Source organism: Callorhinchus milii, unplaced genomic scaffold (genome assembly GCF_018977255.1).
Source record: "Callorhinchus milii isolate IMCB2004 unplaced genomic scaffold, IMCB_Cmil_1.0 Scaffold5, whole genome shotgun sequence".
Taxonomy (NCBI): domain Eukaryota; kingdom Metazoa; phylum Chordata; class Chondrichthyes; order Chimaeriformes; family Callorhinchidae; genus Callorhinchus; species Callorhinchus milii.
Genome location: NW_024704746.1, coordinates 49,504,475 through 49,527,538, shown reverse-complemented (window position 1 = coordinate 49,527,538; position 23,064 = coordinate 49,504,475). Strand labels below are relative to the sequence as shown.

Here is a 23,064-nt window from a genome sequence, read left to right as displayed (position 1 = left end):
AGGGAGGGGGTGTGGGGGGGAACCCATTACTCAGGAAAGACCAGGGATCTCAGATCTCTTGCATGCAGCCTAACAACAGCAGCTTGCATTTACACAGCACCTTTCAAGCGGGGTAGCGTGTCAGAGTGCTTAAACATGAGTGTGCACCATGTTTCATTGAGCGCACGGCAGCACCATGCATGTGCTCACCTTTTTCTTTGCGAAGCCAAGAGATGGAAACAAGAGACAATCATAAAAATTCAATAACTTTTAGTTAATAAAAAAATACCAGATAAATACACCAAAAAAACCATGTCAGATAAACTCATCGAAACATTCTTAAACACACGACATCAACATCCTCAATCACGGTGGGAGTGGGGAGGCGAGGGGGTGAGAATTGCTTACTCTTTGCAAGTGGATGGGGCCCATGGATAGACAAATGGATTTGGACAGTTGCTGCACTATGTAAGTGAAGCAACAGCCCCCAACATCCACACCTTCCAAACACAGCTCAGATCAGATCCTCTTTGTGCGACCTGATTTGTTCCGATTTGTGGTTGTGTTGAGCTCATTCATGGTGGGTGTTGGGGCATGGGTGGGGGAAACACACTGTGAAGGGAAATTCAAATTGCAGCCATTTAAATTCCAGCACCAGTCACCAGCTTCGAGTTTCCGAAATGAGCTGTCAATTCCCACTCGGAAATATCGTCTTCTGTCCGGGAACACCGAAGGCTGCACTGACTCCATCGCTCAAACTACCAAGCTTGAGATTGTGTCAGAACAGAGACGGGTCACAGTTGGCGGGAGCAAAGGTTTCAGGATGCACGTTCCACCCGAGATGTATTAAAGGGTATTGGACAGACACTCAGCAAATCAGGGTGTTCAAGGGGAAGGGTTAAAGTCGGGGAAACATGGTTAAAATATCTGCCATGATCTGATAGACTGGAGGAACAGGCTGGATGGACTGAATAGCTTCGCCTGTACATGCCGAGACCCACACCTGTCAAGCCCGATCCTCTGAGATCTGCAATTGAGTCAAGGTATTGAATTTGATCGGAAGATCGGAAGGCCCTCTGCACCAAACAGATGTGTGGGAATCTTCACTTCTGGACCTTCACCTCCAACAAGGGAAGGGTCACTCTGGACTTGGGAGCACAGCTCGGGTCAGGTCAGAGCACGGAAACAGGAGCCCACAAACTCCTGACCGTGAGGTTACCACACTACAGCAGCCTGGTACAGCCTGGCACAGCAGACGGGCCAGGCACCGAATGGTAGAGATTCACCAGGAGCGCGGCCAGAGATCAAGCAACATCTTAAATTCAAGAAAACAATCACAGAACCACTGAAATGCTGAACTTGCCAAGAAAAACCAACGACAGCACTTTCAAGACACGCTGCTGAAGATTGGCGAGCACTTGAACATCAACAATGGGACCGTGTGGTGTGACTGAGTTTACAAACTACATCACAGCTTCCAACAATTAGGTGGGTGTTTCGTCCACCCCTTCCCACTCCCCCAAATTTATGAACATTTGAACACATTGCACATTGACCTACGATTTGTACCCGCAACCGAAAATACTCTGAAATTTTTTTTTGCCAACGAAAGGGAAAAGAGAAAAGTTACGCACTCCTTTATTACAAAGAAACCACTTGTAGAAAATGTGCACATGCTTGATTCTCGTGCATTAACCTTGGCTGTGGCTGTGTCCCAAAGAGTTGTAATACTCAGTCAGTCAGAACAACAATGGACACTTTGCCTTGGGCAGGGTGTGAAGGGGGAATGTGGTTGGATTGGTGGGTGGGTGAGGGAATGGGAGAAATGCCTTGCATTCAGGTTGGACGGGAAACGGAAATTCTCACAAACACAAGTTCAATAAACAGCACGACGAGTATGGTCATCCCACCCCCCACCCCCATTGCTGGCATTCTCTTGACAATAAAAAGGAATGAATGGAAGATCGCACAGTGATCTGTGTCTGTCGTTCCAAGTCAGGCTTGGGATCTGAGCCCCTACGCCGGACATGTTTTTGAGCGGGTGGTCCAAGAGGAAAGGGAAGGGTAAGGATCGACGGTTCCTGTTGCAGCCTCATGCTGGGTCGCACCTTCTGACCCGCTCTCCGAATGCGAGGACTCCAGAACTCAAATTTGGTGTGTGCAGTCTGGTTAGACCAGGTCTGGGGCACATCACCTGTTGCTGGGTCAGTTTGAGTGGTTGCTGTAGTTGACGTAAGACGTCTTGGTGGAAGAAGCAGCTGGAGGAATGATCAACAAAACCAGAGTTCAGCAATTATTCTGCAAGCTCGTAGGACCCACTGCTGACCGGCAATGAGATCGCCATATATAGTAATAATCAGAATCTGTGCATTTGATACAGTACCTTGAGATGTCTCAAAGCAGGATGTATAGTAAAGTGCAATGACTGTATTTTTTAAATAAACAGGCAGCCAATTTACATACAGCAACTTCCTGTGAACAGACATGAAGTTAATGACCAATTGTATTTGGGGGAATGTTGGCCAGGACACCAGGAGAGAGAAACTTCCTTCTCTTTTCCAAAAGTGCTGTGGGATCTTTAATATTCACCTGAACAAGTGGATGGGAACTCGGTTTAACGTCTCATCCGAAGGACGGTAGTTCCAATGCTTCCCCAGCACTGTACTAAAACATCAGCCTGGATGGTAATGAAGGGCTTCAACCCGCAACTTGGAGGCGAGAGTGCTACCCATTAAACCAGGCTGACATGAAAAGGTAAAGGATACTGCAGATGATGGGCAGACTCATGTGCAAACTGTGTGCAAACTATGTGTTAACCACATGGAAACTATATGCAAACCATAGGCTAAACACATGGACTCCACAAAAGTATTTAATGTCCACGATGTCTGGCCCCAAAGCCAGTTCCTTCACCATTGATTGATTCACTCTGCACTCAAGATGGTGGACAATGGAAAGATCTGAGCTCAGCTAACTCAAAATGGCGGTCAGAATGTGGACCTGTCACTGCCTCCAGCAAGTCGTAAGAGTAGAATCAGCTCAAGTGCAGATGGATTGATAATCTGGATGCTTTATTGTTCACACGGATATCTGACATCTGCAGAAACCCATTATCCATTAGGGGTCCTGTAGCTCAGTGGTTAGAGCACTCGTCACAAAAGCAAGAGACCTGGGTTCGATTCCCGGCAGGGTGCAACCTTGGGCAAGTTTGCTTACTCCACACGCCTGATAATAATCCCTCAAGAAAAAAAAATCAGCTTGGTTACTCCAAACCACGACTGTTTATGGGACACTGCTGTGTGCAATTGGCTGCCGCGTTTCGCCCACAAATATACAGTCAATTCATTTCACAGTATATTCTGTGAAGCGCTTTGAGATGTCTAGAAGATGTGAAAAGCGCTGTATCAATGTAAGGATTATTATTATTGTCTTGGTTAAGAGTATACGAACCGATGGGAGTTCCACATATGTATGTCACCTACATGTTGAAATTTCCTCACATCTGGAATGGGATATGCACTCTCTTCCTGGAGGGCTGAATCCAGCTGCAGATAGTATTAGGCGCAGGTTAGCAAGAGTCTTAGTGACCCCAAAGTGTGCGTTGAGGAAGTTGCTGGACAATAACTAGCTAAAACCTCATAGAGTGCTATTGAGTGTATAGTACACTGCTTGTCAATCTCAGATCACCCCAGCCCATTAGGTTTGCAGGGTTAACAGGAGCTGAGTGGGAAGAATCCCTTCCCCAGTGATTGGTCTGACCCTCCAAGTACCACTGACGAGCCAGGCTAGGCTGTCAGCTATAGTGCCCTGGAGTACTATGGACCTTCCTGGCTCAGGATGGGAATAAAGAGATGGTGGATTTGATTTCCACATTCCAGACCCAAGTGTCAAGTAGGAGCTGGCTGAGCTCCAAGAAGACCGTGCTTTCCTCACCCCTTTGTAAGTAAGAGTACTTAGAAATTTAGAGAAAAAGAGGTGCCGTTAATTTATCTTACGGCAGAGTGATCTAGATCAGCCAAATTGCTAACTCCCTGCTTGCCGGACTTCCCAACTCTTCCCTCCATAAGATGCAGATTATTCATATGCCAGCTCATGTCATCTCCCTCACCAAGCTCCATATGCCTGTCCTCACCCGGCTCCACAGCTCCCCATCCCGTACACGATTGAGTTCAAGATCTTCGTCCTCACTTTTAAATTCCTCCACGGTCTTCCTCCTCCTACCTCTGCAACCTACTTAACCTTCCTGCTCCCTCCGCTCAGTGGGCACTGGCCTGCTCATTATCCCCCACACTGTTCCACCATCAGTGGTTGAGCCTTCGGCCTTCTTCCATCCTCTGGAATTCCATCCTGGAGCTCCTCCGCCTTGCCCCCTCCCTCACCACCTTGAAGGCCAGTGTCAAGTCCTTCCTCTTTGATCTTGCCTTTGATTGTCCTCTCACCTCCACCACCCCCTTTGCCATCCACCCCTCTTGACTCCAAACCCCAGCTCAGATGCAAACCCTTCACTGTCCAGTGCCTTGGGCTGTTCTCCAGACTGAAAGGTTATAAGTGCAATTTGTTGTTGTTGTAAACACTAGAGATCAGTCCTGTCGCTCTCCTTTGCACTGAATCTAACATTGATTAACATCCTTGTCACTTTTCTCTGCACTACCTCTAAGACTGGGGTTCAGCCTCGCCACTCTCCTCTGCTTTGCCTCTAACACTGTGGATCAGCCCCCTCGCTCTCCTCTGCTCTACCTCTAACACTGGGGTTCAACCTAGTCGCTCTCCTCAGCTGTACCTCATTTCTAACCAGGTGATGGAGTGCAGGTGTAAAAAGGGTGAGGCAGGCGCCCCATTCTGTTTGTTCACAGCTTTGTTGTACGCGCATGAGCCACAAGAGTGAAGTTACTTACTGGTGGTGTCAAGGCTCTCACAGAGCTCGGTCTTGACCTCTCCATTGGGCCGGCCGGCCACTTTCTGCGTCAGCTTGTTGGACATTGTTGCTGCTGTCACAACGGCTTTGAAACTGCGTTTACGTTTTTGTACATTTTGCTCGGGGTGAAAGATGATAATGTAAACCTTGGGCATGTAGAGCATGCCCACAGACACAGACGCACTTAAGCTCATCGAGATAGTGAGCGTCGTCGTCTGAATGTACATCTGCGGGAAGAAGAACAGAAAGGCAACGTTTTTTAATTGAGATCCAATAAACCGTGGAAAATCCGAACCCAACCAAGTGTGCAAAGCAAATTCATGCCTACGATCAAATGGAGCGTGAACTGATTGAGCTGCAAAGACACAGGCTTGAAGTGATTTCTGTCTGCAAGCAGAGCATATAAAGGACACCACTCCACTTTGGGCTGTATTTTTTTTGCATAACCCAAGGGTCTAATTTTGTTTGGGAACCAAAGTCATCTCGTGGAAGTCCTGAGTGAGCAGCGAGTGAATTTATCATGATTGAAATAAAATATCAAGCCAGATTAACATAAGATCCTGTGGAGTGCTGTAGTTTAATGGTAAAGGCACTCGCCTCGCAAACGAGAGGACATAGGTTCGATTCCTGGGAAAATTTCCTTACTCCGCACGCCTCTGTTTACCTAGCAGGAAGTAGGAACCCGGTTGTTCACTGATTGGCAGATCGCGTTTCCAGTGGTAATAATTCCTTAAAAAAATAATAATTTGGTCACTTAATCCACGACTGTTTGTAGGACACTGCTGTGCGTAATTGAATACTGCGTTTTGCCCACAAAACATAGTTAATATATATTTAGTATATTCTGTGAAGTGCTTTTAGAAGTCTAGACGACGTGATAAGGCTCACACGCAAGGATTATTATATTATTATAACATAGAATAATCTTTGCGTTTGACGTCTCAAAGCACTTCACAGGACTTGCTGCAGAGTGACCGTATTTTGTGGGCGAATCGTGGCTGCCAATTTGCTCCCAGAAATGTCCCATAAACAGCCAAGAAGTGAATGACCAATTTTATTTGGGGGATTGTTAGCCAGTGAGTGGGAGAGAGAAACTCCTTTCTTTTTCAATAATGCTGCCTTAATATCCACTTGAACAGGCACAGACAGGAGCTTGGTTTAGCACCTCTGAGGGATTAATGGGGATCTCACACAATACTCAACAGCTGAAAGCACAAGGTAAAATTGCACACATGTATGGATTCACTCTATGTATATAGCATTTCCGAGTGTCCATAATTTGGAAAATGTTTGCATTCAATCTGAACTGAAACTGGTTTTATAATTTCTTAAAATGCACTCTCTAACTCTCTCCCTATCTCTGGTGTCCCTCTCTATCTCTGTATCCAACTCCATTACTGATTCTCTCCGAGTCTCGCCCTTTACTTATATAATAATAATAATAATCCTTGCATTTCATGTCTGGAGGACGTCCCAAGGTGCTTCAAAGAATTTCATCTTTATGCTACCCTGCATGAAGGGCGCAATATGAATGCAAGCTACGTTGTTGTTGGGAGTGTATTTGTGGGCAAACGTGACAGCCAATCTGAGTACGGCAATGTCCCACAAATAGCCATGAAATGAACAACCATTTTATTTGGAGGGTTGTTGGCCAGGACATCCCTTGCTCAGTTTCTAAACTCACCACTGTGCTGCACTCCGAGACACTACTGGGGACAGAGTGCGCAATCCATTTTTCATGTGAATGTGGCTTACACAAGTGGAATGCTGTAGACTTCAGCACAGTGCTGGGTTTCTGCATGTGTCATTCTCCTTGATCACCAACAAAAAACTGTCTCTTTTGAAGTGTATCTTTCCCTCTCTGTCGCTAAGTCGTCCGTTCTCCAGTCACATCTGACTCTCCCCTAATCTCTAACCCTGACTGTACCTTGTGAAGCGACTCAACTCAACAAATGACAAGCAGTAAATGCCAGCCTGCCAGTGTCACCAAACACAGGGGAAGAGAAGAGTCCATCAGACCCTATTATCAACAAGAGTCTCTGAGACTCACTTTGTCTGCTGTCACTTTGTCTGCTGTCTGCATTGAGGCGAACACAACAAATGTATCTGTCCAGCAGCCGAGAGGCTAATGAAGCAACAACAGCAGAGGAAGTTTGTCATTTCAGTGCACAATGAGTCAGGCACACACACGCGGAGGCACACAGGGTCCCAGCATGACTGCATTAGCTAACTTTCATTAGTGATCTTTACATAGCGATGGCCTCAAGCTACAAACTGCATTCAGTCACGTCTCAGACTCAAATCCAGCACCTACAGTGCACACAACGAGCTTACTGTAACCTGAACTACCCGAACATTAGACAATCTACAACCTCCTCCCCTGCACCTCAACCCCCACACCCTCCACCTCAACTGTGATGGGTGCGAGGGTGAGGTCGGAGGGTGCAAGTCTGAGGTAGGATGCTGCTGGGCTGAGGTAGGAGGGTGGTGAGCTGAGGTAGGAGGGTGCTGGGCTGTAGGAGGCTGCTGGGCTGAGGTAGGAGGGTGCTGGGCTGGGGTAGGAGGCTGCTGGGTTGAGCTGGTGCTGGGCTGAGGTAGGAGGGTGCTGGGCTGAGCTGGTGCTGGGCTGAGCTGGTGTTGAGCTGGGCTGATCATGAGTTGGTGAGTGGAATATCTCACCTATGAGAGTGGGTAACTGAGGTTGCAGCCCACTTGCCACTGCCCTTGGGTAAAATCAGATTCGATGAGTTTCTCCAGTGTTGCAGAATGAGCAGCCTAAGGCTTGTTAGGCAATTGTTGCCTCAACCAACTGGGACTGGAAGACAGAGCTCTTTGGATGCCCTCATAAGGTCTGACAGAATTGCCTGCTCTGTAGACTATGGTTAATTGGCCGTGGCTACCTTCCTGCTTCAGCAGAACTTGCTGATGCCCGCAATATGACACATTTTCCAATGTTAGGTAATGGGTTTTGCTCGGAGCTAACAAATGAACACGGGCAGGAGGTCACAAATTACATTGCAGAGGGACGTCCTCACCAGATTAACACGAAAGAGATCCTGGCATCGGAAAAACAGAAGCAGGAGGGCCATTCAACCCTTCGAGACTGTTCCAACATTTTATTCAATCTGATAAATAATAATCCTCGCTTTTCCATATTATGCCTTATCAGGTTGTTGAGAAGTCTCAAAGTACTTCACAGGATTTTACCGTGACTTTGTGGACAAAAGCAGCAGCCAATTTGCATTCAGCAATGTCCCACAAATAGCCATGAAATGAATGACCAATTTTATTTGGGGGGTTGTCAGCCAGGACACCAGGAGAGAGAAACTTCCTTCACTTTTTGAATCGTGTCGTGGGACATCCACCTGAACAGGCACTGACGGGATCTCAGTTTAATGTCTCATCCAAAAGACAGCACCTCCAACAATGAGCCACTCCATATATTTACATATAAATGTGAAGTGTATTGTATAAATGTCGAGATAAGATGGTTTCATACGTTAAGACGAGGTGGCCCCAGGAGGCAGCAAGTGGTGAGTCTAAGTGGTGATGGTTGGCTGAAGCCGCTCTGGGCAAGTCAACATATTTAAGGGTTTAGACAGAGGGGTAGCTACCAATCGTTCTGATTTACAATCACATCTCTTCACAGATCCAACACTATCTCTCGCTCCCAGGGTGCCATCGGCTGCTTGGGCCGGCAATTTCTATATTACTGATATCAAAACGTGTTCACCTTCACTATAAACAGAGTACCAACTACACTCCAAATACATGCATATGATACACGGGGAAACCCATCACCATGTTTGAGAGTCTCCAACCAGACTCTCAAAGCCAGTCAGGAACCTCGGCGTTCTGTTCGACCCTGAGCTATCCTTTCTTCCTCATATCCGCACCACAACTGGCACCGCCTTCCATCACCTCCGGAATATCGCCAGACTACGGCACTACCTCATCCCTCACGCTGCTAAAACACTGGTCCACGCCTTTATCACCTCAAGGCTGGACTATGGGAACTCTCTCCTCGCCGGCCTTCCCGGCACCTCCCTCCACAAGCTGCAGGTCATTCAGAACTCTGCAGTTCGTGTACTGTCCCGCACCAGGCTTCGCGACCACATCACTCCCACCCTCGCTTGCCTCCACTGGCTCCCCATCCTCCAGAGGATCGAATTCAAGATCCTCATCCTCACCTACAAGGCCATTCACGGCCTTGCTCCCTCCTACCTCTTCGACCTACTATCCCCCTACTTACCTGCCCATACTCTCCGTTCCTCTGGCTCCGGTCTGCTCCACGTCCCCCGCCCCAACCGCCCCACCATCGGTGGCCAGGCCTTCAGCCTCTCAGCCCCTATGCTCTGGAACTCTATCCCCCACAGTGCCTCCACCTTGCTTCCTCCCTTTCCTCCTTCAAGGCCGGTCTCAAGACCTTTCTCTTCGACCGTGCCTTCAGCTCCCCTCGCGACTCTCTACCCCCTCCTCGCTTCCTCCCTTCCCTCCCCTCACTCTGACCATTTCCCCCCTGCTCGGGTCCCGACCCAACTGTCCAGCGCCTTGGGACGTCCTCCCGACGTGAAAGGCGCTCTATAAATGAAATCTTGTTGTTGTTGAGAGTTCCATATACGCACGCCATCTACACATGAAAATTTTGCTGTATCTGGAACAGAAATCGCACTCTCTCCCTGGAGGGATGTACCCTACTAAACCAATTCTAAAAAGTATTAGATGCAGGTTGGCAAGAGCCAAAGCTTGGGGACCTTAGAGCGTGCGTTGGGTTAACCATTGGGAGTCTAACCAGCTAAAACCACAGCTTGCCATTGATAGCACGTCTGGCAAGCTTTCCTGCTGCTTGTGCAGCTAGGACCATCCTACTAGTTAGGACATTTGCTTGCAGGGTTAATAGGAGCTGAGTGGGGGAAGAGTCCCTATTCCTGGTGACTAGTCTGCCCCCACAAGTCCTGCTGATGAGTCGGGCTGGGCTGGGCTGTTATCAGTAGTGCCCTAGTATTGGGGACCCATTTTGCTCAGGAACCGGACTAGAGACTGTCACAGAGGGTTGGCTTGATTCTGATATTCCGTTGCTGAGCAGGTCACTCCAGAAGACCCCACTAACTTTTCACCCCCTCCAGGAGAATAACCAAATGGATAAATGGACAGCACAAGCCTTCAGTTGGCTGGGGCGGTTATGGGAATTGTGGTTATATGTAGTAGCGTAGTAACTGTAGTTTGTAGGAAAAACATGGCAGCCAATTTCCTCCCAGAATGCCCAATAAACAGCCATGAAGTGAATGACTAATTTGATCTGGGGGATTGTTAGCCAGGACACCGGGAGAAGGAAACTTCCTTCTCTTTTCGAATAGCGCCACGGGATCTTTAACGTCCACCTGGCACGGATGGTTTGACAACTCAACCGAAGAATAATGCTTGTAACAATGCAGAGCTTCAATGGTGTGACAGCCTGGTCTATCAGCTCAAAGTCTCCAATGTGGGGTTCAAGCCCACAACTTTCTGATTCCAGAAGTGAGAGGGTGAACAACTGAGTCAGGCTGGCAGCTGACATGGAGCCCATGAATTTGAAGAGCTCTATCTCAGCACACTTCCCTCACATTCACTGCTAAACAATGCAAAAGAGCATTGCACCAAACTCTGAGTAACCGACAGTTGGCACATAAGAGGGAGTTCTGCGTGTGGGGAAATTATCTAGATAGTGAGGACAATGCGTGTGTTGTCAAATTAACATATAACCTCCAAACTTAATGAAGCCGAGAAATGTCTGACATCTAATTAACCAAATGAGCATATGTAAATGAGCTCTTATTAGCCTCGATGATTAGTATGATTTCCCATCTGACTTGAATCCAAGACCTCCTATGTTTCCAGCCATACACAGGAACATAGAGAACAGGAACAAAACTGCTCCACCAGTTATTAATCAGCTTGTTTTTGATACAGCGCCTAAATACATCCTTGAGATGTCTCAAAGTGCTTCAGGATTTACTGTGCAGTGACTGGGTATTTGTGGATGTACTTGACAGTCAAATTGTGAACAACATTATTAAAAATAAATATAATCCTTGCATTTGATATGGCACCATATCATGTAATTGAGACATCTCAAAGTACTTCACAGGATATACAGCAAAGTGGATGGATTGTGTACTTTGTGGGTGAAACGCGGCAGCAAGTTGTGCATAACAGTGTCTAACAAAAAGCCAGGAAGAGAAAGTCCAGTTCACCAGGACACCAAGAGAAACTCCCTTTTTCGAACAGTGATGTAGGATTTTTAACATCCACGGCTGGAGTTACAGAGAATGGGGTTACATTAACTCCACACCTTGCAAACAAAGTATGAGCTTCACAAATCCTTGCCACTATTGGAAAAGAGAAGGGAATTTGCATTAATTACATGCAATAGTTGCCTGCAATATTGAAATTACTCAAAGCAATGCCAAATTTACCGAGAAGTTCAATGGTTGTGTATTCAAAGTCAATACTAGTCTTCAAAGGCCTCTATGGTCTTGCCCCTTCCTACCTCTGTATCCTGCCCTGCTGACCCCATACTTGTCTGCTCCATCCGTTAGAGCACTCGCTTTGCAAGTGAGAGACCTGAGTTCAATTCCAGGCAGGGCGAAACCTTGGGCAAGTTTCTTTACTCCACACGCCTAATAATAATCCCTCCAAAAAACAAAACAGTAATAAATTGGTCATTTTCAATCAATGACCAGACGGTCATTGGGACACTGCTGTGCGCAATTGGCTGCCGAGTTCGCCCACAAATATACAGTCAATTCACTATACAGTATATTCTGTGAAGCGCTTTGGGACGTCTAGAAGACGTGAAAAGCGCTATATCAATTGCAAGGATTATTATTATTATTATTATCCGCTCAGCAGGCTGTGGCCTGCTCCACATTCTCCACCCATCTCCCCCACCATTGGCGGTCAGACCTTCAGCCTTTCTGCCTCCACCCTATGGAACTCCATCCCACATTCCCCCTTCCTCACTCACTCTCTTGTCTCCTTGAAGATGCGTCTCAAAATCCTCTCTTTGACCAAGCCTTCGGCCACCCTCCTACTCTCCCTGCCATCTACACTCCCTGATCCTGACCACCAGCTCGGGTCCAAAACCCTGACTGCCCAGCGCCTTGGGACATCCTCCCATCATGAAAGGTGCTATACAAATGTAATTTTGGGATATTTAATGTCCACCTAAACAGGCACAGGCTGGCCTTTGTTTAATGTCTGATCTGAGCATGGCATTTCTGACAATGGCATTCCAGTACTGCACTAGAATGCCAGCCTGGACTGTTAGCTGAATCTTTCCTCACTTTGCAATCCTGTTTTATGGTCACCTCCCACTCCTACTTCTTCCTTGCTCAATACCCAACCCAGCACACTAGGTTCCCGAAACCTTGGCCCTTGTCAAACTCTGCCAAAGCATGGGACAGGTTGCTCCAGCCTCTCCACTCCACAATCCCGCCAGTCCACCTCCCTCACAATTCCTCCATTCCACCTCACGCTATATCAAATGCAAGGATTATCATTATTATTATTTATTATCTTGCAATATGCTTTGCGGTGCCGAAACCTAGCTTCCGTATTTGCCCACAAGCACACGGTCACTTTCACTCTTACAGAAAATTGTTTGAACAGCTGTGAAGTGTTGCGACTTGAGAGACAGGAGATCATGTAAAAATCAAAATGATTTTACTCTTCCTTCAAGAGGAACACTGTGCAACTGGAACAAACCCCTGCATGAGTCTGTTGAAAGCTCTCAGTCTGACTCTGGGACCATTAATTGCTTAAGGACACAGGCTTAAGTCCAGAGAGGACGCCTCGCAGGACTTCACAGACAAATTGCACCTTACATTATTGCAGCTGGCTGACGTTCAGCTTTCATCTGCTGCTGTGCGATCCAGTCAATGACCGGGGGTTCTTCCACTTGGGCTGCCTTTGCTTTACACCCCATTTACTGTGTCCACATTCCACAGGGACATGCGGTCGCACGCTTGCTGGGAGTCTGCTTAATTACTGCTCACATCCAAAAACTCTATAGCACTGTGATTATCAGAGTTCACTCAAACCTATCCCAGAAAGATCCCAGAGAGGACTCTGTCAGTATGTGAACTGCAGAGACAATAACAAACTGTGTACTATAGTGATGATATCACACTGTTCTGATTATATCACATTGTATTTTGGAGTTCTATAGCGTATTGCTTTGAGGCACTTGCAAGCGAGATAACTCGGTTTTGTTTCCCAGGCCGGCCCAAACGTTAGGCAAGGTAAGTAGGAACCCGATTATTGGTCGATGGGCGGATCGCTTTTCTGGGGGCAATGATGCCTTCAAAAAAAAATTGGTCACTCAATCCACGACTATTTGTGGGACACTGCTGTGAACAATTAGTTGCTGCGTTTCACCCACAAAATATAAAATCAATTCACTTTACAGTATATTTTGTGAAGCAGTTTGAGACATCTCAAAGACCCGAGGAGGTTCTATATCAAATGCATGGATTATTATTACTGCAGTGATCATATCACACACTGTACTGTAGTGAGTACAGAATTCAGAACGTCATTCAGAACTCTGCAGCTCGTGTACTGTCCCGCACCAGGCTTCGCGACTACATCACTCCCACCCTCACTCGCCTCCACTGGCTCCCCATCCCCCAGAGGATTGATTTCAAGATCCTCATCCTCACCTATAAGGCCATCCACGGCCTTGCTCCCTCCTACCTCTCTGACCTACTATCCCCCTACCTACCTGCCCGTACCCTCCGTTCCTCTGGCTCCGGTCTGCTCCACGTCCCACGCCCCAATCGCCCTACCATCGGTGGTCGGGCCTTCAGCCTCTCAGCCCCCAGGCTCTGGAACTCCATCCCCCAGTGCCTTCGCCTTGCTTCCTCCCTCTCCTCCTTCAAGGCCGGTCTCAAAACCTTTCTCTTTGACCGAGCCTTCAGCTCGCCTCTCGACTCTCTTCCCCCTCCTCGCTCCCTCCCTTCCCTCCCCTCACCCTGACCATTTCCCCCCTCCTCGCTCCCTCCCTTCCCTCCCCTCACCCTGACCATTTCCCCCCTGCTCGGGTCCTGACCCAACTGTACAGCGCCTTGGGACGTCCTCCTGACGTGAAAGGCGCTTTATAAATGGAATCTTGTTGTTGTTGTTGTTGTTGTTGTGAGGATATCACATACTACTTTAGTGAGGATACCACACTGTACTGCAGTGAGGATATCACACTGTACTGTAGCGATATCACACTGTACTATAGTGAGGATATCACATACTACTTTAGTGATGATATCACACTGACTAGTGATATCACACTGTACTGTAGTGAGGATATCATACACTAATATATTGAGGATACCACACTACTGTAGTGATGATATCACACTGTACTGTAGTGAGGATATCACATACTACTGTAGTGAGGATACCACACTACTGTAGTAAGGATATCACACACTACTATAGTGAAGATACCACACTACTGTAGTAAGGATATCACACTGTACTGGAGTGAGGATACCACACTGTAGTGAGGTTATCACACAAGTGATGATATCACAATGTACGTAGTGAGGATATCACACTAGTGATGATATCACACTGTACTTTAGTGAGGATATCACACTCCTGTAGTGAGGATATCACACTTAATGGGGAATGGAGCTTCTGAGAGTAACTATGCAATGTGGGTGAGAGAGGTACAAAGGATGCCTGTGAATCACACAGTCACTACACTTTATAGTAAATTCTGTTAAAAGTTTTGAGACACCTCCTGATGTGAAAAGTTCTGAATCAAAAGATTATTAATTTTTTATGTGCAATATTTGAGATTAAGTGGCTATGAACTCTGTCCACTATACAATCAGGGCTTTCCTCCAATTGCGTCTGGCCTGTGAGCTCAACATCCCCGACACTGGGACTCAAACCCACAGCCTTCTGGCACAGAGGTGAGAGCTCCACCGAGCCAGACTGATGTCCACAGCATGCTCATTTGTCAGCTTCTAACCCTTCAAGCTAAAGTTCTGACAGGAAGGTCCTAGTTGAATAAGCAGTGGGAAAGCTTGCCAGACAGTGCTCTCAAAGTGGTTTTAGTTGGTTTGACTCCAGCAGTTACCGCAACGCACACTCTGGGGGTTCCCAAGCCTTGACTCTTGCCAACTTGTACTTATACTTTCTGGAATTAGATAAGCAGGATGTGTCGCTTCAGGGAGAAAGTGCGCATTCATTCTAACAACCTATCTTCTGTGATTTCCATGTGTGGATGGGATGCATGGAATTCTCAGCTTGGTTTAGATACTCTTAAATATGGTGATGGGTTTCCGTATGTGTCAAACACCCGGCTGACTAAAAAAAATTGTCAAGCTCCGCGTGATGCGTGTGAGCAGAAGGCAGGGCTTCCTATGCCATGTGTACAACACACCAAGAGCTCAGCTTTATCTGGGGTTTGCGGCTTTTGCTGCGCCATTCTACAGTCAAGCCTAGAATACAGCTTGGAGGTCTTGTGTTTGTTCCGTCCCAGCCCCAGAGCTGCCTGTCACTCTCCAGTCAACTTGTCTCGGTCACTGAGCTCAAATCAAATCAATTTCAGCAGCAAAATGAAAGGTCATGCAGGGGTGAGGTGTCCTGTCTCTGCGAGAGGGACCGCTGATATGGAGCTCTTCAGCTGACATGATGAGAGCTGCATTGATGCTGGTTGTAAGGTGGGGGAGGGGATTAGGACTGTGTGTGGGCTGTGCGTAACAATAACAGTAATCTTCCCACTGTCACCCAATCTTTTATGTCAAGATTGTCTCAAAGGGCTTCAGAAAGTCTCTGTAAAATGTTAATATATACTAATAATAATCCTTGCATTTTATACAGCACCTTATCAGGTCATTGAGACTTCTCAAAGCACTTCACAGAATCTATTGAAAAGTGGATTGACTGTATTTTTGTGGGCGAAACATGACAGCCAATTGCGCATAGCAGTGTTCTAAACAATCTTCGATTGAGTGACCACATTTTTTTTTGGAGGGATTATTACCCCTGGAAAGCGATCCACCAATCGACTAACAAACAGGTTCCTTCTTACTGCTAGGCAAACAGGGGAGTAAGGAAACTTGCCTAAGGTTTCGTCTCGTCCAAGAACCGAACCCAATGCTTTCGCTTGACAGGCAAGCAGGCTAACAACTTTGCTACAGGACTCCATGAAGTGGTGCAACAGCTGTGAATATCAAGCACTTTGAGATGTCCTTCTGATGTGAATTACTCTATATGAATAAAAATAATGTCATTTTGCAGGTGAATGCAACAACCAAACAGCCACGAAGTGAGTGAACAATTTTGTCCAGGGGATTGTCGAGGGAGAAATTCCCTTCCGTTCTTGCGAACACCTGAACAAGCAAAGAAGGGACTTTGATTTATCATCTCATCCAAAGGATGTAATCTTTGACAACAAACCTATCGCCTCCTCCCCTCATCCCCCCGCCTCCCCACCGTACTGCACTGGGGTGTCAGCCTAGATTGGGAGCTTGGACTTGAACCCATGACTTTCTGACCCCGAGGCGAGTGGGTGACCGACTGAGCCACCTTTTCACAAATAAATGGGAAGAAGGAGAGGGCTAGAGGCCGCAAGTGTGCAAGGCTGGACATTAATAAGCCTAGGATTCTGGCTCTGGACTAAGAGATATTAAGAGTTTGGGGGAAAGCATAGGAATTGGGATTAAAAGATTTACTGAGATCTAATACATTGGAGAAACTGGCCCAATGGGCTGAATGGCCTCTTTCTGTTCCTATGTTCTTAGTGTTTTTCTGTTCAGCCAGGTATCTGACACACGCGGAAACCCATCACATTTCGTAAGAGTTTCCAAACTAAACTGAGAATTCCACGCATCCCTCCCACACAAGGAAATTCCACGCATAAATTGTTGGAACTCTGTGCTTGCAGGGTTAACAGGAGCTGAGTGGGAAGAGTCCCTTACCCCAGTGACTGATCTAACCCTCCAAGTCCTGCCGATGAGCCAGGCTGGCTGTGCTGTCATCAGCAAGTGCCCTGGAGTACTGCAAACCTGTCTGGCTCAGGAAGCAGACTAGAGACTGTCACAGAGGGCGGACTCGATTCTGATATTCTGTTGCCGATCACGTCACCTTGAAGAAAGCTTCGCTCTGAGGAGACCTCCGCCCTGTCATAGAAACATAGAAATATAGAAATAGGAGTATGCTATTCAGCCCTTCGAGCCTGCTCCATCATTCTATAAGATTATGGCTGATCTGTACCTCAAATCCAATTACCTGCCCTTGCCCCATATCCCCTGATATCCTGACCTAACAAATAGTCATAACTTGTAAAGACAATAATCTGGAATCAATCTCCGACCATTCTCATCAGTGGACGGGTATGCAAATGCAGACAGCCATCAACCGGCGGTGATTGCCTGCTGTGGTAGCTAAATTGGGTCTGTTTGTAATAACAGCTGTTTTGATCATCCATCCACGTAGCCCTTCCATCCTGTGCTCTCACAGCCCTCAGCACTGACGGATTTAATGAGGTCTCAGCGACTGCAGGTCCCATTTGCTTTCTGCTCAGCTTGGGAACAGGACATGGAATCAGTGTGGAGACTTTAATATTGAAGCCACCACAACAACTACACATTAATAGCCTTTCACGTCAGGTGGACATCTCAAAGAGATCGATCTTGAAGTGTAGAACTTTACAGCACTGAAGAAGGCAATTCGGCTCAACAGTACATCCTGTGAGGCACTTTGACATATCCTCCCGACATGAAAGGCGGTGTATTTAATGTAAGGTTATAATAATTGTTGTGTCTTTGCTGCTCTTTGAAAGAGCAATCCATTCAGTCCCATTTACCTGCCTTTCCTCCCAAATCACTGCCAGTCTACTTTTTAAGATATCAGTCTCTTTGGTGTCAGCCTGGCTCGGTTGATCGCACTCCTGCCTCGTGAGTCAGAAGGTTCTGGGTTCAAGCCCCCATGTCAGTAACTCACAGTCCAGGTGACCATGCCAGTGCAGTGCTGGAGGGGTACTGCGTGGTCAGAGGTGCCGTCCTTCAGATGAAACGTTAAACCCAGGTCCTGTCTGTGCTGTTCAGGTGGACGTTAGTTATCCCGTGACTCTACATACAGAGGAGGGAATTTCTCCCAGGTTGACTAGGCCAACAATCTTTCAGACAAAAAGCAGGGAATGCAATGAGATTGGAGAGCTCCAGTGGAGAATATAGACCATGGTCACTCCTTTGCAGACATTGAGCCCTGCTTTCTGACCCCTGTATTCTGCAAAGTCATGTGGCTGATCAATTTTATCACTTGCTCCAGGGCAGAGCAACATATCACACATCGACACAACAGCCTGCTTACAACCCTTCATTTGCTCCTCCAAACATCCGTCCATCCCAATCCCAACCACAGAGCCCTACTCTTTTTCTGTCCCCTCTATGCCTTCCTCTCCCTGTGCCTGTCCAATGCTTTTTTGATCCTAATCAGCTCTGCTCTGACAGCTGCCCATCAAATCATTCTACATTTTGATAAACCTCTCCTTTTATTGAATGCAAAATACTTCAGATACTGGAAATCTGAAACCAAAACAGAAGTCGCTGGGAACCTCAGCAGGTCAGGCGGCATCTATGGCGAAAGGAAAGTGAGTCTACATTTCGGGGCTACGACCCATTGTCAGAACTGGGGCATGTGTGCGAGGGAGAGGACTAACAGAGAGGGGGGAGGCAGGGCAAGGAAGACACAGGAGAAAATGGGGTAGAGGTCAAGGGATCCTGTCATCCCCTGTTTTAACAAAGGGTCGTGGACCTGAAATGTTGAATCATTTTCCTTTCTCCATAGATGTTGCCTGACCTGCTGAGTGTTCCCAGCGACTTCTGTTTTTTCTCCTTTACTGCCTGAGTCATAGTCTTGAATTCAGAGCTTCTCACTTCAAATCCCAAAGATAACTTTGCTTCGCACAGCATCTTTCTTGTCAGATGAATGTCTCGAGGGGCATTAATTTCCAGATTAACTGGAAACAAAGTGAATGTTTTTTTTCTCGAAAACTTATCTACATCAGCCACTTCCTCGCAAACAATAGTCCATTGTGTGTTAGGCTGGCTCAGTCTCCAAGTCAGAAGGCTGTGGGTTAAAGCCCCACGTCAGGATTTTTAACTTACAGTCTAGACTCATTACGGGGCAAGGGGTGAGACCTGGTGGTCAAGGTATTAAGAGAAAGTGAAAGGGCGGACTGAGAGGAGAACCAACAGAGAATGGGAATTAATCACCGCAGGTCTTACATTTCATTGCTGCAAAGCCCCTCTCTAATTCACTGAGATATCAGTGTTCACCTGCAAAACACAGTCACTGCACATTTTGGTAAGTCATGTGAGGCGCTTTGAGACACCGCCTGGCCTGACTTCCCTTTGTTTTGGACCCTGAGGATGCTATAAGAATAAGTGACAGGGGAATTAGAGGCTACAGGAAGACATTCACATCTGAATACTCCCACAGGAAATAAAGAGATTAGTCCAGCCCTGGCGTCAATGCTCACTCTGGGCAGACTCAGCATGGGCGGGGAAGCAGGAAGTGATGTCATCGTGACCTAATGACCGGGGTGAACACATGTGAGTTTCATCAGGTCACTCGACTGAGAGTGCGTAACAGCCGAACCTGACCTCTTCCCACTCAGCTGCCACCCGTCACACATAATCTGCAGCGTGTGTTGTAGACGACCAGGAGCAATAAACCTGTCTTATTTTACCCTAACCCCACACCCCGACCTGGGGAAGTCAGGCCAGCAAACTCTGTATGGAATGGATTTGAACGAGCTAGCTAAGCTCTTGGTCTGTAAACCATAGCTCTGTCAGCGTGGATTTGGTGGGGGGGAGGGTGGGTGGATATGGAGGCACCACAAATGAATCACCTAAACGGTGCCTCTCACAGAACACATGATAAGGAATGTTCTTCAGTCAGAACAAAGGGTGAAGACACGGAGGCAACCCATTCAGGTCCATTATCCTGAGCGATGATGTAGGAATATCCCCACGGATAGACACGAGCAACAAATGAGTGGTATTGGGAAGGGGGCGAGGGGAAGAAAGTAAAGAGTCTAAATTGCGAGCTGGGTTCATAGCTCAAGGGCTAATTATGAAAGAAACACCAATAGAGAGGATCCCAAGTAATATCAAAACCCTACGTTCTGTGCGTGTTGGCGGGGCCAACGATGTGACCATAGATATTAGCCCTTCATTTATCACAGCACTTCACAGGCGCATGAGCAAAGGAGAGTTGGAAGCCAGTTGAAAGCCTTACCTTTTCCGTTGACTGCGCTGTACCAAAAAATATTGGAATAAAGGCTAACCAAATGATACACGTGGTGTACATTGTAAATCCAATGGGTTTGGCTTCATTGAATGTCTCTGGGACTCCTCTGGTTTTAAATGCGTAGACAGTGCATGTGACCATCAACAGAATGCTGTAGCCCAGAGAGCAGATGAGGGAGAGGTCTGAGATGTCACATTTCAGGATGCCCCTGGCCTTTTCGGGGTCAATTGTCCGTTGCTCTCCATAGTCCACAATGGTGTGAGGGGGGTCTACGGCGAACCACACAAACACGCCCAGCAGCTGGATGGAGATGAGGCTGAAGGTGATGGCCAGCTGGGAAGCTGGGCTGATGAACCTGGGAGCAGTGACTGACGTCTTTCCTTGCTCGAATATTCGGTGGATGCGGTTGGTCTTGGTGAACAGTGCCGCGTAGCTGATACACATGCCCAGCCCGAGGAAGACGCGGCGGAAGGAGCAGAGGACGGTGTCGGGGGTGGCAATCATGAGGAAGGTCACCAGGTAACACAGGAATATTCCCGTCAGCAGGACATAGCTCAGTTCCCGACCGGACGCCCGGACGATGGGTGTGTCATTGTGCCGGACAAAGGTGCCGATGACAAAGGTGGTGGCTAGGATGCCCAACATGGCGATGAAGACGGGGACGATGGCCCAGGGCGAGTGCCATTCCAGCTTGATGATAGGAATGGGATCGCACCCCGTGCCATTCTCGTTGGGCTTCTTGTTGAAGTGGCACATTTCGCAGGTCAGCTCGTCCACCTGGTACTGATAGGCTTCACAACGCTCGCACTGCCAGCAGCAAGGAACCCCCTTCACTGTCTTCATCCTCTCCCCGGGCTTGCAAGGCAGGCTGCACACTGACTGCGGGATAGCCAGGTCCCCTCCACTCCACTTCATGTCCTCCATCTGCAAAGCCCAATGACATAGGGTTCAAGGATCCCGAAGAGACACAATTACTTTTTTGAGGGGAGAGGGGAGGAGATGCATCGGCACGGATACAAAAGGGGAGAAAAGGGGGTAATCAAAATATTAACTGCACTCCTGGGAGGCAGGAGGTATACCTGGAAACGTTCCAAGCTGACCCCAAGGTTTCACCGGGAAACCTACAGTAACTACGCTTACCTCGAAGCACTTTAAGATGTATCAAGATTCCATGCGCTGTGCAAATGCAGGGATTATTACTACCATGTCTTGACATCGAGTACTCGCAGCACCACAGAATTATAATAATCCTTGCATTTCATATGGTGTCTATCATGCAGGACTGTCTCTGAAAAGCGTAGTGACTGTAGTGAACATGGCAGCTAATTCGCACACAGCAACGTCCCACAGCCATGGAGTGACCAAATTTATCTGGTGGGTTGTCAGCCAGGACACCAAGAGAGAGAAACTGCCTTCTCTTTATGAATAGTGTCCATGGGATCTTTAACGTCCACCTGAAGAGAACTTGTTCAATGCATCATCTGAAGGACAGCACCTCTGACAATGCAACACTCCCCAAGCACTGCATTGGAGTGAACGCCAAGGCTGAGATACTCAGTAGCGTATGTGGATTAGGTACCCAGTGGTATATAGTGTGACCCAGTGTGTGAGGCATGTAGCTGTGCGCTGTCTTACGTGCAGGTGGAGTTGATCAGTCCACTGGCCGATGATCTTGTACTCATGGAGTGACACGTTGGTCACCTGATATTGGAAGATGTCATACCGGCCGGGGGCATCTCCGTTCTCGTTGAATGTCACCGGGGTGCCAGCACTTCCTGTGAATCACAAACAGAGAGAGCTGGAAAATAAAGACAGTCCTCTTTACTGCGCAGTGTGTCTTACACTTGGCCAGCTTCAGGCTCGCAAGCAGAGCTTGGATAGAAACATGTGAGGACACTTTGGTAACAAATAGTAATAATGACCTTGAAATATGATGCAGCGCCTTTCACATTAGGAGCACATCTCAAAGCGCTTCACAGGATTCACTTTAAAGTGTAGTGACTGTGGACAAACTGTTACGGTTACCCTATTCTTGCAGTCTTTTGTAATGTGTAAATAATACGTATATATAACTATATAATAATATTTAAGAGAAATGGGCAAGCCTGGCCCTTGAAATAGGTTCTGTAAGATTTCAAATTACAGAAGCTGCTTGGGGCACAGAGTTAGTAAACAGCGGACATCAGTTTGCAACAAGGTATAGATCCAGTCAGCTAACAAGAAGTTGCAGCGTAAAATAACACATGGGCGCTAATGCGGGAAAAAACTCGCATTCGTATCATACGGTGGGTGGAGCCACATGCATATATAAGGCATCGTTTGGCACTCCTCATGGTCGTTAACTAATGGTCATCATTCAGTGTGACTGATGTGTACAGGCTACTGTACAGTCAGGGTTGGTTTTATATTCCTTTATAACGGAATATTGTGCTGCCAGTTGTTAAATTATATGTGATTGTTATGTTTGTTCCCATTGCTGTATATCTTCCATTGTTGTGTTCCTTATGTGCAGAGTAGCCTAGGGTTGCTAGGTTTTAATAAAGAGCTTGTTTCCACCAAATGTATCCTCGAGTCTCTGTAGTATTCTAGACAAGAAAAGGATGGTAATTGTCAACATCGGCGGTCTACTAGTGCGAGCAGACTCCGATTCGACATTCCAGTTACCGGGCATTGGGATTTAACTGGGAATACCTGTCTGTGTGTGTGACTCTGACTTGGTTGAGTCAACTTTGAAATAGGGACTCAGACCGACAGGGATAGGAGAGAAGCAGATGCCACTTAGTACAAAAGCACTAATAACATTTTCACATACATCAAGGGGTGAGAACAGCTGCAGAATACAGAAAATTCCCACAAATAGTCAT

General features: G+C 47.2%; 1 protein-coding gene across 2 annotated transcripts in view; it reads right to left on the bottom strand.

Moving 5' to 3' along the window:
• Positions 1 to 2,116: 2,116 nt before the first annotated feature.
• LOC103181848 (metabotropic glutamate receptor 8-like) overlaps positions 2,117 to 23,064 on the bottom strand; it is a 45,753-nt gene continuing 24,805 nt past the window's right edge. Inside the window, exons 6-9 of one of the 2 annotated variants that reach the window (XM_042335318.1) lie at positions 21,836 to 21,975; positions 20,189 to 21,124; positions 4,868 to 5,121; positions 2,117 to 2,236 (exon numbers count right to left, since the gene is read on the bottom strand). In XM_042335318.1, the coding sequence (XP_042191252.1) occupies positions 2,185 to 2,236; positions 4,868 to 5,121; positions 20,189 to 21,124; positions 21,836 to 21,975 (1,382 nt within the window). In that variant the 3' untranslated portion in view covers positions 2,117 to 2,184. Of the gene's footprint in view, positions 2,238 to 4,867; positions 5,122 to 20,188; positions 21,125 to 21,835; positions 21,976 to 23,064 lie in introns of both variants that reach the window. The other variant, XM_007898577.2, reaches the window with a different exon arrangement.